Source organism: Schistocerca gregaria, chromosome 1 (genome assembly GCF_023897955.1).
Source record: "Schistocerca gregaria isolate iqSchGreg1 chromosome 1, iqSchGreg1.2, whole genome shotgun sequence".
NCBI classification, from domain to species: Eukaryota; Metazoa; Arthropoda; class Insecta; order Orthoptera; family Acrididae; genus Schistocerca; species Schistocerca gregaria.
In genome coordinates, this window is record NC_064920.1 from 973,760,170 (window position 1) to 973,776,578 (window position 16,409).

At 42.2% G+C, this 16,409-nt stretch overlaps 1 protein-coding gene across 1 annotated transcript in view; it reads left to right on the forward strand.

Annotated features, from left to right (window-relative positions):
• The window catches only part of LOC126282836 (uncharacterized), a 108,686-nt gene extending 100,060 nt beyond the window's left edge, over window positions 1–8,626 (forward strand). Inside the window, exons 6-7 of the mRNA XM_049982228.1 lie at window positions 2,263–2,732; window positions 8,358–8,626. Of these exons, the coding sequence (XP_049838185.1) occupies window positions 2,263–2,732; window positions 8,358–8,440 (553 nt within the window). The 3' untranslated portion in view covers window positions 8,441–8,626. The remainder of the gene's footprint in view (window positions 1–2,262; window positions 2,733–8,357) is intronic.
• The last annotated feature ends 7,783 nt before the right edge of the window (window positions 8,627–16,409 follow it).

Here is a 16,409-nt window from a genome sequence, read left to right on the forward strand (position 1 = left end):
TCTAACAGAGGACGAACGAGTGTAGTGTAAGCTGTCTCTTTAGTGGACTTGTTGCATGTTCTAAGTGTCCTGCCAATGAAACGCAACCTTTGGCTCGCCTTCCCCACAATATTATCTATGTGATCTTTCCAACTGAAGTTGCTCGTAATTTTAACACCCAGGTACTTAGCTGAATTGATAGCCTTGAGAATTGTACTATTTATCGAGTAATCGAATTCCAACGGATTTGTTTTGGAACGCTTGTGGATCACCTCACACTTTTCGTTATTTAGCGTCAACTGCCACCTGCCACACCATACAGCAATCTTTTCTAAATCGCTTTGTAACTGATACTGGTCTTCGGATGACCTTACTAGACGGTAAATTACAGCTACGGTGATGAACTTAAACCTTTGTGCGAGAACAGATAATTGGCTATGAAACCGAGTGTACGAAACAATAAGTTTTTTCCAAGAAAATTAACTCGTGAAGAGGTAACAGTATTATACGCTCAAAAATTTTGATAGGAAGCTTATCCCTTTGAGTAAAGTTGAGTAGAAATATGCACAGCGACTGAAAATAAAGCATCCGTTCAATAATACAGAAATGAAAGTGAGTAAAGACTTTTACTGCTATTTTATGGAAAGACATGACATAAGCTGGAAGACGCTGAAACTACGATTTTGCAATCGGTATTAGGTTTCAGATTACAATTTAATGTCTGGAAAGACCATCCAAAAATTTAAACAACCAAAACCCCAAATGTGGAAAAAAATATTTAAAAAAATACATCGAACGTATATTCTTACGACACTGAGTTTACTTTAACGAGAACAATGTTCCAATACGAGGTGCATTCAAGTTCTGAGGCCTCCGATTTTTTTTTCTCCAGACTGAAAAAAATAAAAAGATGGGCATTGTTTTAAAATGAGGCTGCGTTCATTGTCAATACGTCCCAGAGATGGCAGCACCGTATGGCAGATGGAATTTTACCGACAGCGGCGAGAATGAGAACTGTTTTAAATACTTAAAATTGTCACGTTTTCCTTACTTGATCAGCGTGCAATCATTCGTTTTCTGAATTTGGGTGGTGTGAAACCAATTGAAATTCATCGAAAGTTGAAGGATACATGTGGTGATGGAGTTATGGATGTGTCGAAAGTGCGTTCGTGGGTGCGACAGTTTAATGAAGGCAGAACATCGTGTGACAACAAACCGAAACAACCTCGGGCTCGCACGAGCTGGTCTGACGACATAATCGAGAAAGTGGAGAGAATTGTTTTGGGGGATCGCCGAATGACTGTTGAACAGATCGCCTCCAGAGTTGACACTTCTGTGGGTTCTGTGCACACAATACTGCATGTCGACCTGAAAATGCGAAAAGTGTCATCCAGGTGGGTGCCACGAATGCTGACAGATGACCACACGGCTGCCCGTGTGGCATGTTGCCAAGCAATGTTGACACGCACCGACAGTTGTGACAATGTATGAGACGTGGATGCCATTTTTCAATCCAGAAACAAAGCGCCAGTCAGCTCAATGGAAGCACACAGATTCACCGCTACCAAAAAAATTTCGAGTAACCACCAGTGCTGAAAAAATGATGGTGTCCATGTTCTGGGACAGCGAGGGCGTAATCCTTACCCATTGCGTTCCAAAGGGCACTACGGTAAGAGGTGCATCATACGAAAATGTTTTGAAGGACAAATTCCTTCCTGCACTGCAACAAAAACGTCCGGGAAGGGCTGCGCGTGTGCTGTTTCACCAAGACAACGCACCCGCACATCGAGCTAACGTTACGCAACAGTTTCTTCGTGATAACAACTTTGAAGTGATTCCTCATGCTCCCTACTCACCAGACCTAGCTCCTAGTGACTTTTGGCTGTTTCCAACAATGAAAGACACTCCCCGTGGCCGCACATTCACCAGCCGCGCTGCTATTGCCTCAGCGATTTTCCAGTGGTCAAAACAGACTCCTAAAGAAGCCTTCGCCGCTGCCATGGAATCATGGCGTCAGCGTTGTGAAAAATGTGTACGTCTGCAGGGCGATTACGTCGAGAAGTAACGCCAGTTTCATCGATTTCGGGTGAGTAGTTAATTAGAAAAAAATCGGTGGCCTTAGAACTTGAATGCACCTCGTACATCTCTCAGAAAATATAACCTAGAAAAAGCTTACCTTCTCGATATTACCCGATGTTACCCTCTAGTGTCAGGCATTTTGTATCGTGTTTTGAAGCTTGTACACATTATCACTGTTGGACTGAAACAGCGAACTGTTACCAGGTTCCCGACGAGAGGCTGGCCTGGGAATGAGGTACATCCTGACAGGTGGGAGCCTGACGACTGGCTCCCCCCTTTCTTCCCACACACGACCAGCCGGCACCAGCGTTTCTTCACGACCACGACCAGCCGGCCGCCGCGGCGCCAGCAGCAGACCAGGCGCCCAGACCTGGACTGGCCGTCCCCACCCCCTCAGGATTTGGACTGGCGTCCCAGGCCTCCTCATGGTCCTCAGCCAAGCCTGAGGCCTCCCACGCCTTCCGTTGGTACCAGGCGTACCACTAGCCGTCCAATCATGAGCCGTCCCACCACGAGCCGTCCAATCACGAGCCGTCCGACCACGCCCAGCGCTGGCGCCACGCCCCAGGACTGCAACTGCCCGTCCACCAATGAGTTCAACCCCGTCTGCGGCACCGACGGCGTGTCATACCCCAACCCTGGCCGCCTCCGCTGTGCCAAAGACTGCGGAAAACGTAAGTCAGACTCTCTATAGACGAAAAGTACAATACGTTATCATTAGTCTCCTCCGGAGGGATATCGTGCCAAATTCTGTCGAATTGGCTCATTAGATCGTCAAAATTCCGAGATGGCTCAAGAGTTCTGCCCACAATGCTGCATACGTTCTCAGTTTGGAGATCCATAGATCTTGCTGACCAAGGCACGGATTGGCAAGCACTTCGAATTGAGCCCCGATCACCAGCAAAGGCGTTTCTGTGCGTCCTCTGAATTTGGTGGCATTCAGGTCATTCTTTCAGGCTTCCGTAATGTTATGCTGTTTTGTTTTGAGTCCAGTTTTTCTAATCCTCGATAGGTTCTCTTACTGAGGAGCCAGAAACGCCAAATTTTGGTATTTTCTGAAACATGAGGATGTTACTTGTTTCATTCTTACTGGAACCGCAGACCATCTGGCGTCCTGTTGACGCTGCATGGTAGACTACTGTTTTATTTGTATCGAAAACGAAAAGAATTCTCGTGTGTAGTTGAAGAACCATTCTTAAGGAGTACTGTGACACATGTTATTATTTTTTGTAGCTTATTTAGTTTTCTATAATATCTATGTTTACAGCCTGACAAAAACAGCGAACTATCAAGAACACTTGTATGATGTCAATTTCATTTCGTACACATACACACAATCGGTTGGCATGTAAGTAAATAGAGTTGCAGTTGTCTGCCACAAAAAGAAATGCCGCCAAATTGCATTAGTGTAGTCTATATCCTCAGAAGCGAGAAGCCATGTGCCAGAGTACTGGCCTATGCAGAGATGAGTAAGCAGGAACTCATCCCATTCTCATGGCTGTAGGTACTCTATGGTCACATAATGGGCTTTACTACATGCAGCTTATTATCAGTCACTTCCAGCCACTCGTTTTCCTATCGGCGCATGACTTTGGAGCTCAACAGGAGGTGATAGCATTCAGGGGGGATAGCACAATAAAATACTGAGGATTGCTACACACCTCCTTGGCTCCTACATTCACCCTTTTCGTTCCTAGCAATACCTATATGTCGAGGTACCCAGCGGAAAAACACCTCCTTCCTCAGCCGTTGTAGTTGAAGGAGGGCTTCTTGGATATTAAGGACTACTTTATCTGCTGGGTACAAGCGTTGTATAGAGTGAAGGCCACTCAGAAAATCGGAAGAAACAAGCAATTTAGCACTTGAAACCCAACTCGTCTCTCCTATAGCGCCTGCAAGATGGCATACGGTTCCACATAAAAGACAGTAGACTCTCAAGGCAGTCGGATCTTGAGGACATGATCAGGGAAAACCGCAGAGCAACCAATGGAATCCCACCGTTTCGACACATCCATAAAGAAGTCATACAATTGTGGTGCTCAGTTAGAATGGCAAAAAATAAAGTATTAAAGAATATGCAGGACTGCAATCTCTTCTGTGCTGCACTTGATCCACAATAACTCTGGGCCTCTGCAGTAAACAGGGTGGCAGACAGTTAATACCCTAGATGTTGGATTGTGGTTGCTCCACACCAAGCGACATCAGCATATGCCGCATTCAGATCCCAAATGGCCTTTTTGTCCATGGATGATTGGAGAAAAGGCTTTCCAGGGTGGACAAGCAACAGAATGGTATACAGGTGAAGTTGAAGCTGTGAGGAATTTACATGCCTGTCATACCATGAGGACCTCCCACCAGATGGCGACTGGAGATTCCCCAGCCTCAGCACAGGACTGTGTAAGACTGGGTATGGGTCTGGTCCTGTAAGCACCTGCGGCCAGCCTAATCCCCTCATGGGTGTCAATAATCATCAGGTAAGAAGGCCCTGCAACCTTTACACTGTCCATCCATAGCCTACCCATGAATGCACGAAAGCCCTATAAAACTGTAGCAGACACTTCCTGTCTGGTCCCCAAGGCATTTGGAAAAGACACTTTATGATATTCAGCCAAAATGAGGCCCAGAAACCTCTCTGAGTCTAGAAAATGTAGAAGGGCGTCGCTCATATACAAAACATGTAAATTAAAAATATGATGAGAACGGTAAAAGGAACACACCCACACTTATCTGCGGAAAACTGAAAACCCGTCTTTGCAGCCCACTTCTCTAATCTCCATACTGCGAGTTGTAACTGAGCAGTCGCCGTTGCAACACTGGAAGAGGAACAGAAAACACCAAAATCGTCCAGAAATGAGGAGCACTTAACAGGACTCCATAGGTAGATGCGATACTGTTTGTGGCTATGGCAAAGAGGGTGACACCTAAAACACTGCCATGAGATATACATTCTCGAGCTCAAATCGATCTGACAGTGTGTCACCAACTAGGGATCCAAAAATCACTTAGACAGGTAAGACCATCTAAAGATGGGGAGGTGGCTACGAAAGAACCTCTGATGCAGCTGCACGAGAGTACTGTGTGTCTAAGTAGTATCGTATGCCTTACCAATATCAAAAAAATGCTGAAATAGTGACTGCTTGCTGAACAGCTCTCTGGAGCAGCGTCAGGTTGTCAACAGTGGACCAAACTCTCTGGACTCCATACTAAGAGCGGCTAAGGAGTTGCCCAGTCTCTATCAATGACAAAAGATGATGGTTAACCATTGCTCCAATCTCTTTCCTACACAGCTCACTAAGGCTGGTAACTACTGGGACACGGGTGGTACTTTCGTGATTTGAGAAGAGGTATCAAAATTGTCTATCCATGAGTTCAGGAAGTGACCTGTCTGCCATATCAAATTCAAACATTGAAGACACTGCTGGCAAATGTCGAAGCATTCACTACCAGATTTAGCACCGATTAGTTGCAATACCACGAGTCCCAAACAGTGTAAGTTCTAGCTCCAAATTGGAGGAAGGGTTTTTGTAAGACTCACAGTTGTTGGATCTGAAGTCCAATTGCCTGTCTCCAAAGTCACATGGTAGCAGTGAAGAGCCAGATCCTATCTGGCATCGGCAATAGCTTTTGCAAAATGCTCTGCCTGCATCTGAGTGATGTCTCCAGGTGTTTCATGACTGCTGCTATTGGTAAACGACTGTGTTTGCCAGAAATCCTGATCATCGGTTCCCGTACTTTTGTATAACGAGTGGAACAGTTGATGGAGTCCAGGAAAGCTTGCCACGACCTTTTATTGCTCTCCTTAATTTTGAGTCGAGCTTTGGCTCTTGCAGTCCAAAGTTCTGTGAGGTTCTCTGATGTTAGGCGGTGCTTAAACTATCGTAGAGCTGCATGCCTGTACCGGATTGCTGAGTAGCACTCACTAGTCCACCAAGGTATAGGCTGCCTCTTAAGATGGGCTGAGGAATTTGTAATGGATAAGTCAGCAGCATGATGAATCACTCGTGTAATATGGTACGCCCATTCCTGGATACTGTTACGGTGTTCAAATACAGCTAGCTAGTTGAATGGCGTCCAGTTAGTCCTGCTGACCTTTGGTTTTGGTGGCTGCTCTTCAAGTAATGCTCCATACAGTAGGTGAATGCGGAGTGGGTAGTTGTCACTAGAATGAAGATCGTAAATGGCTTCCACTTAACAGAGTCTATAAGGTAAAGTAGAGAGAGAGTTTAATGGCAGAGAAAGACCCAGTAGCAGCACAGAAATGGGTGGGAGTACTGTGTTGAGGATACACAGCTCGTGAGATGTCATTAGATTCTCGAAAACCCGACCCTGAGATCACGTAGAGGTCGAGCCCTAAAAAACATGATGGACATTGAATCTCCCATTAGGAGAAATGCTCAGGGGAGTTATTCCATAAGATCTTTAGGAGGTAGAAACAGTGAACAAACAGCGATGCTCCAACACACATGAATTTCAGCAGCAACTGATTGCAGTATAGCAACCAGGGGAAGAACAGAGGAGTGGTATGCATTAGTGAAGATAACAACGACACGTCTCTTTGCCGTCTCTGCAGTCACGTCATCCTTGTACTATACTGTATAGCCCCGCACTACAGGGGCGTCAGATGCTTTAAAAAAGTTCCCTGCAAACTCAAGAAAGAGGGCTTTCCTATGCTAGGAGTTTCAGTTCCTCCGCATGTGTCCTGAGCCCATTAATGTTCCACATAGGATGGGAGCCATCTATCACTGGGGTAGTACTTTTATCATGACTTTCTGCTGGGGAGGGAAACCCACAATGAGTGGAGGCTTTTTCATGGGATGTGATGATTGCCCTAGCCCAACATCAACATCCATTACCTCTGAAATCAGTTAGATCCCCTGACCTGTCCAGAATAGAACCTGTGCCCTCGACGTGCTCGGACGTCTGCTCCGTCCCAGTGTCAGTATCCAGTATACCAAGGACCAGTGACAACAGCTATGGGCCAGCCTGCGCCAGGAAAGGATACAACTGTTTTCTGACACCCTTGCCATTCTAATCAGTGCATGAATCCAGGACAACGGGGGTGCAACGTCATACTGATAAATGGTCTCTTACTGTCAAGTTCTTTGTAAATTTGTCTCGATTTCTTAATCACTGAAATAACACCAACTACTCTGTCAACTGTAGAAGTTTCATTTCGTTTCATTAGCCCATTCTGGGTGCGTCACCATTTTTGACAGGCAGTGTAGACTGTTTACTAAGTTAACTTCGAAATGCTTGCAGAGAATACTGGGCGGAGTTCCGATAGAATAAATTTAGGACTAAAAAGGGAAGATAATGCACTTTTTCTGCAACATCTAAGACAAAAAAGGGAAGAAAGACTGAGATATCATGTCGCATCAACTACGAAATCGTTAAGAGATGGATAAAATAAAATAAAATAAGAAAATAGTAAACTCATAAGTAAAACTTGACAACTCAACTTGAGATTGTGTATGCAGTGGTAGACTATGGAAAGTTACTGAATAACATTGTGTATGAAATCACTGCGCTCTTCGATATTTTAAAATGCAGAGGATTCTAATAAGTCAGAATGGACGGAAGCAGTAACTTACCGAAAAACACAAATGGGTATTCGTCATCAGAGACATTTACATGTCAACTCTCATACATACGGGGATATACGAGAACAAATTAAAGGTAACTTCACTGATATGGTCATTTAATTAAACTAAGACTTACGTCTCATGGACAAAACGGAACTCAAAATATCATATACATGCGTTATCTCGCAGTTCAGTCATTTTATCGTCCTCTTGTCGGTAATATGTACATAAGGAGAGCAGAAAATATATCTTATTAATTACATGTTACTTGCAAATTATTCTTTAAGGAAAAACCAGATAGAACTAATTTTTCCCTGGACTGGAGTGCTGGTACCTTAATACCAGGATTAAATGTTATGTTTAGTAATACTTTAGAAAAGAGCTGATCCAAAGGACGAAATTGCTAATTTAATTTATTGCAATGTAAAAGCAGCCTTGTGACGATTTCCAGTAACCAGACATTAACGTTTTTTATGCTCATCCTATAATTTCAGAAGTTCTACTTGATGTAGCGTAGGAAGAACCCGAGACTCGCTCAATCGACGGTACCGTTTTTCCAGTTCAGTGTCAGGCAGAGGTATTTCGATATTTAGGCTATCACCCACAACACCTCATTTTTCTTTGCTTTTGCGTTCCACGCAGCTTCCCCCTTCAGCGTTATTGAAGTCTAGCATGCATATTGCTGTAAGACTCTAAGTAACCTCTTTGTGTGTGCAGGTGTGTCTGTGTATCACATAGGCAACTGCGTTACGACATCGACTAGCCCACCGAGAAGAACCGTCTCCGGCCTTCCACCGTGACCCCGGCAGCGGGACTCTACTTGTGGACTGAAATTTTTAATTACTCGCTATGAAGACTTTGTGGCACCAAAGACGACACTGTTATGTTTTTTAACCTAAGTGTGAACTGGCACTTCCATTATGTATTTATACTTCTTTTTCGTAAAGATCACCCAAAATGTAATAAAACTTCCATATTTAATTATATGACCTGTGTTAATAGTCAGCAACAGCTCCCTACAAAGGAAAAAGACTCTTGAAGGCAGTAAAAATAATATTAGCAGTAACAGCCGTGTCTCTGGCGAGAGAGGTTATTGTGGTGGAGAATAAAACAGGAAAGTATATGGAAAAATTATTATATCGATTACTCAAGTAGCATCTAGTCTGTGACAACACGCAACAGTATACTCATTCTTAAGTGATACACTTTGCTAATGGTGTGCACACGCACGCAAGCACACACCCAACCGCCCACTCTCCCACCCACACACGCACGCACACACACACACATATATTCCTACACACACCTCACGCTATAAGCATTGTATTCTGAAATTGATTCTCAAAGGGAGAACACATACAACACAATCTCAAACATAATATCACGATTTCATAGCTGGCTGAACATCACTAAGTCAAAAGCTTTCTTACAGTCTATGATTTTCTCTTATTTACTTCGCAGATTATATAGGTAGCTACTTATAAAAATATTTTTATTTGTGTTTCTTGGATAAATTTTAATACTGTAATTAATATATGAACTGTATTACGTCAAGAAACCGTTTCAGTGAATGTGCGCTGCACTAATTAACCAAATATTAAATGAATTTTGTCGAGTGTAGTTTTGGTAACAAAGAAACCAAGCTATTGACAGGACGTCAGTGTTATATTCCATACGCCCAACAAATAACTTTTTACCTAAAATAACCCTTCAGGAAGAGCGTAGTCCTTCAGACAGTTATCACAGATAACCCAATTCATCTACATCCAGCGTGCAGCTCCTTAGTTCATAAAACGCACGTCAATGGCGAATGTCCTGTGTCATCCTTTCAGTGCGAGCATACAAATGCGATTTTGATGAACTCGCAGTGGAAAGTTTTTAATGAGCATGCTGTTTGAATGTATAGTAAACAGTTTACTGTGGTGCATATACCGCTTAAAAGTAATGTCGAAGTAATATAAAGACCAAAGTTTCAGTTGACAAATATTAATGCAATCAATCGAATACACAACTGATGGTCGTTACAAAAAGCAGTTATTAACTGGAAGAGTGGAGTTCCATCAATGTTCAAATGGAAGAAAGAACAAAGAGAAAATGAGAACTCCTGATCCAAAATGATACGTAAATTTACTTCGGATTGTGATGTCCACCTTTTAACAGCGATAACTTATTTTCCTTTTTAATATGGGTTTTCAGATAACAAATTGAAGACGATGGGAAATAAGCACATGGCTAAGACATGATTTTGTACAATGAGCGGATGTTGTGTACGTGTAAGAGACACCGGAAGACATCAGATAAATTATAGAATGATAAGACAGAGATTTAGAAACCAAATTTTAAACTGAAAAACGTTTTCTGAGGAAGAGGAGAACTCCGACCAAGATTCATTAGTTATGAATCGCAGATTAAAACGGAAAACAATGAAGCGTGGTAGGTGTGTGTACTGTGTATTGAACCGGGGACCTAGAAACGACGGAGAGGCTTCGTCCTGCCGTAGCCCTCACTGGTTCACAACCCCACAGCAGGGCAGCTGCCACCCACCCCACCGCCGTTCCACACTGAAACCAGGGTTATTGTGCGCTTCAAAGAGAGTATGTTGTAGTAATGCAGAAATGAAAATGCTTGCGTACTACAGACAACCGTGGAGAGTGCATCAAAGCAGTCTTTAGACTGAAGGCTGCAACAACAATAATTATTTTTAAGACTTGAAAGAAATGTTAAAAATACACTCTAAAACACAAAAAAACAACCTACCACGAAGGAATCATACGAATGGGACAGGATTCGGCATGTTTGGTGTACATGTACAGCCAAACAAATAATTTCAGTTTCAGAAAAATTCGACGATTTATTTAGGAGAAAGAGATTGACAAATCGAGCACATCATTAACGCGTTGGTCTACCTCTGGCCCTTATGCCAGCGGTTATTCCGTTTGGCGTTGATTCACAGTTAGATGTCCTCCTGAGGGATATTGTTGCTGTTGTTGTGTGGTCTTCAGTCCTGAGACTGCAGCCTACATCCTTCTGAATCTGCTTAGTGTATTCATCTCTTGGTCTTCCTCTACGATGTTTACTCTCCACGCTGCCCTCCAATGCTAAATTGTTGATCCCTCGATGTCTCAGAACGTGTCCTACCAACCGATCCCTTCTTCTAGTCAAGTTGTGCCACAAGCTCATCTTCTCCCCAATTCTATTCAATACCTCCTCATTAGTTATGTGATCTACCCATCTAATCTTCAGCATTCTTCTGTAGCACCACATTTCGAAAGCTTCTATTCTCTTCTTGTCTAAACTATTTATCGTCCACGTTTCACTTCCATACGTGGCTACACTCCATACAAATACTTCCAGAAACGACTTCCTGACACTTAAATCTACACTCGATGTTAACAAATTTTTCTTCTTCAGAAACGCCTTCCTTGCCGTTGCCAGTCAACATTTTATATCGTCTCTACTTCGACCATCATCAGTTATTTTGCTCCCCAAATAGCAAAACTCCTTTACTACTTTAAGTGTTTCATTTCCTAATGTAATTCCCCCAGCATCACCCGACGTAATTAGACTACATTCCATTATCCTAGTTTTGCTTTTGTTGATGTTCATATTACACAGTTCATCAATATGCAGATTGAATAACATCGGGGATAGGCTACAACCCTGTCTCACTACCTTCCCAACCACTGCTTTACTTTCATACCACTCGACTTTTATAACTGCCATCTGCTTTCTGTACAAATTGTAAATAGCCTTTCGCTCCTTGTATTTTACCCCTGCCACCTTCAGAATTTGAAAGAGAGTATTCCAATCAACATTGTCAAAAGCTTACTCTAAGTCTACAAAAGCTAGAAAGGTAGGTTTGCCTTTTCTTAATATTTCTTCTAAGATAAGTCAGGATATCGTGCCGAATTCTGTGCAACTGGCTGGTTAGATCGTCAAAATACCGAGATAGTGGGACGGCCCTTCCCGTAATTCTCCGAACGTTCTCAATTGCCGAGAGGTCCGGCGACTTTGCTGCACGAGGTAGGGTTTGGCAAGCACGAAGACAAACAATAGAAACTCTTGCCACGCGCAGCGGGCGTTATCTTACTGAAATGTAAGTCCAGGTTGGCCTGGTACGAAAGGCAACAAAACGGGGAGTAGAAAATCGTCGGCCTACCACTGTGCTGTAACAGTGCCGCAGTTGACAACCAGAGGCGTCCTGCTATAAAATGAAATGGGACCTCTGACCATTACTCCTGGATGTCGGGCCTTATGGAGGGAGACAGTCGGGTAGGTATCCCATTGCTGTCCGGGGCGTCTCCAGACACGTCATCGTCTTGGAATCTTATTGACTGGAACAGAATTGTCTTCAGTGACGAGTCCCGCTTCGAAATGAGCCCGATTCACCAGTGGAGACATGTCTGCAGATCCCCTAGGCCGAAACAGGATACCAACCTGGCGTCATTGGTCTGGTTTTAATCATAGGTCTAGTTTTAACAAGCGATTGGCCAGGTGTCGGTTGTTTCGTTCAGTTGGTCTTTTCGGTCAAATGAAACAATCGAATGAGGTCCTGTGGTCACGTCACTTTAGGAACTTTTTTCTCACTCTCTGAGGCGATCCCTCTCAGTAATAAACGCGACTGGTACAAGTATCTGGGGGTTATGTCAGCTTCAGGAATGTTTTCCCTCAGTCTTTGGATTTGAGTCGTTTCCCTTACATATTTAATCAGCTTCTCCGGTTATACACGAATCGTAGCTAGGGTTTCTAAGTTTTTGGAGACAGATAACGCATCTTATTTCAAGCAGAGGTAAAAAAAGGGTACATTTCTTAAAACTAATCATTTTCAGTATTTGTGGATTTATTTACTTAAATATGAATTTTTCTTACCTTTGGCATTAAATATCGAGTTTTAGTAGGTTTAAAACTTTTAGTGCTGATGTTAGATTATTAATTCCCATTTTAAAAAATTAACAATTCATTTTTATTTAATTTCATTGAAACTCTGACTCTTTTTTCTGGTTTGCATCGATCGCCGATAATTCTCCTTAGACAAATGCCGAGGTGTTGTTAAGAGGAAACATATTGGATTCAACATTTGTTAACAGGTTACTGACTTTGTCACTTCATTTTTAGGCATATACTTCGTTTGCTGGAAATATTTTTTATATCAAAAATATTTGTCAGCATTTGTTAATTTTCTACGAATTTCTTTAATTACTACTGATTCAGAACATACATCATCCTTGCAGATAACTGTATACCGTATATCGTGTTGAGTTTATCTTGAGGAAAACTTTTTATGTATTTACATGAATTTTCCCATTCTCACACTACTGAGCATTTCGGCTTTTGATCTAGACACCAAGTTCACTGTTAAGTAAACGCTCTAACCATAGACATATGCAAAAAAACTGAGCTAAAAACTACTTAATGGCACAAAATGAATAGCGAATTAGGAACGACAATAACAGTGGCGACGGCGATAACAGAGTGCTTTCAACAATAACAATCGACTGTTTCCGCTCAGAATTGAATACGACGCGAATCGGGCTGCTTTTGTTTTTGCTCCCAGACGTCCTGCAGAATGAGAATGTGGTTACAGACTGCTTACAGTGTAGGCTTGACATAAGATTAACTGTGAAATCCAAGTATCAACGTGTGAATGTGATTAGCACTGTTTCAAACACGTGAAATACTATACCTCATACTTTCGTGAAGGAATGGTGTGGAATGTTACTAGGTTCTTGTACATGTGTGCGATTTGTACACTACTCAGGAGGACGTCGTTATCAGGAGAAAGAAAACTGGCGTTCTACGGATCGGAGCGTGGAATGTCAGATCCCTTAATCGGGCAGGTAGGTTAGAAAATTTAAAAAGGAAAATGGATAGGTTAAAGTTAGATATAGTGGGAATTAGTGAAGTTCGATGGCAGGAGGAACAAGACTTTTGGTCAGGTGATTACAGGATTATAAAGACAAAATCAAATAGGGGTAACGCAGGAGTAGGTTTAATAATGAATAAAAAAATAGGAGTGCGGGTAAGCTACTACAAACAGCATAGTGAACGCATTATTGTGGCCAAGATAGACACAAAGCCCATGTCTACTACAGTAGTACAAGTTTATATGCCAACTACCTCTGCAGATGATGAACAAATTGACGAAATGTATGATGAGATAAAAGAAATTATTCAGGTAGTGAAAGGAGACGAAAATTTAATAGTCATGGGTGACTGGAATTCGTCAGTAGGAAAAGGGAGAGAAGGAAACATAGTAGATGATTATGGATTGGGGCTAAGAAATGAAAGAGGAAGCCGCCTGGTAGAATTTTGCACAGAGCATAACTTAATCATAGCTAACACTTGGTTCAAGAATCATAAAAGAAGGTTGTATACATGGAAGAATCCTGCAGATACTAAAAGGTATCAGATAGATTATATAATGGTAAGACAGAGATTTAGGAATCAGGTTTTAAACTGTAACACATTTCCTGGGGCAGATGTGGACTCTGACCACAATCTATTGGTTATGACCTGTAGGTTAAAACTGAAGATACTGCAAAAAGGTGGGAATTTAAGGACATGGGATCTGGATAAGCTGAAAGAACCAGAGGTTGTACAGAGTTTCAAGGAGAGCATAAGGGAACAATTGACAGGAATGGGGGAAAGAAACACAGTAGCAGAAGAATGGATAGCTCTGAGGGATGAAGTAGTGAAGGCAGCAGAGGATAAAGTAGGTATAAATACGAGGGCTGCTAGAAATCCTTGGGAAACAGAAGAAATATTGAATTTAATTGATGAAAGGAGAAAATATAAAAATGCAGTAAATGAAGCAGGCAAAAAGGAATACAGACGTCTCAAAAATGAGATCGACAGGAAGTGCAAAATGGGTAAACGGGGATGGCTAGAGGACAAATGTAAGGATGTAGAAGCTTATCTCACTAGGGGTAAGATAGATACTGCCTACAGGAAAATTAAAGAGACCTTTGGAGAGAAGAGAACCACGTGTATGAATATCAAGAGCTCAGATGGCAACCCAGTTCTAAGCAAAGAAGGGAAAGCAGAAAGGTGGAAGGAGTATATAGAAGGTTTGTACAAGGGCGATGTACTTGAGGACAATATTATGGAAATGGAAGAGGATGTAGATGAAGACGAAATGGGAGATAAGATACTGCGTGAAGAGTTTGACAGAGCACTGAAAGACCTGAGTCGAAACAAGGCGCCCGGAGTAGACAACATTCCATTAGAACTACTGACGGCCTTGGTAGAGCCAGTCATGACAAAACTCTACCAGCTGGTGAGCAAGATGTATGAGACAGGCGAAATACCCTCACACTTCAAGAAGAATATAATAATTCCAATCCCAAAGAAAGCAGGTGCTGACAGATGTGAAAATTACCGAACTATCAGTTTAATAAGTCACAGCTGCAAAATACTAACACGAATTCTTTACAGACGAATGGAAAAACTGGTAGATGCGGACCTCGGGGAGGATCAATTTGGATTGCGTAGAAATTTTGGAACACGTGAGGCAATACTGACCTTACGACTTATCTTAGAAGAAAGATTAAGAAGAGGCAAACCTACGTTTCTAGCATTTGTAGACTTAGAGAAAGCTTTTGACAATGTTGACTGGAATACTCTCTTTGAAATTCTGAAAGTGGCAGGGGTAAAATACAGGGAGCGAAAGGCTATTTACAATTTGTACAGAAACCAGATGGCAGTTATAAGAGTGGAGGGGCATGAAAGGGAAGCAGTGGTTGGGAAAGGAGTGATACAGGGTTTTAGCCTCTCCCCGATGTTATTCAATCTGTATGTTGTACAAGCAGTAAAGGAAACAAAAGAAAAATTCGGAGTAGGTATTAAAATTAATGGAGAAGAAGTAAAAACTTTGAGGTTCGCCGATGACATTGTAATTCTGTCAGAGATGGCAAAGCACTTGGGAGAGCAGTTGAACGAAATGGATAGTGTCTTGAAAGGAGGATATAAGATGAACATCAACAAAAGCAAAACGAGGATAATGGAATGTAGTCAAATTAAATCGGGTGATGCTGAGGGAATTAGATTAGGAAATGAGACACTTAAAGTAGAAAAGGAGTTTTGCTATTTAGGAAGTAAAATAACTGATGATGGTCGAAGTAGAGAGGATATAAAATGTAGACTGGCAATGGCCAGGAAAGCGTTTCTGAAGAAGAGAAATTTGTTAGCATCGAATATAGATTTATGTATCAGGAAGTCGTTTCTCAAAATATTTGTTTGGAGTGTAGCCATGTATGGAAGTGAAATATGGACGATAACTAGTTCGGACAAGAAGAGAATAGAAGCTTTCGAAATGTGGTGCTACAGAAGAATGCTGAAGATAAGGTGGATAGATCACGTAACTAATGAGGAGGTATTGAATAGGATTGGGGAGAAGAGAAGTTTGTGGCACAACTTGACTAGAAGAAGGGATCGGTTAGTAGGCCATGTTTTGAGGTATCAAGGGATCACAAATTTAGCGTTGGAGGGCAGCGTGGAGGGTAAAAATCGTAAAGGGAGACCAAGAGATGAATACACTAAGCAGATTCAGAAGGATGTAGGTTGCAGTAGGTACTGGGAGATGAAGAAGTTTGCACAGGATAGAGTAGCATGGAGAGCTGCATCAAACCAGTCTCAGGACTGAAGACAACAACAACAACCGTATATTTACCCTCCACACAAATAAATGGCTGAATAAGAGTTTAAGGTCTGTTATTTTTAAAATGATTTTTACGCTATGGAGATCATCGCACCTTTTCAGGAAAATGGAAT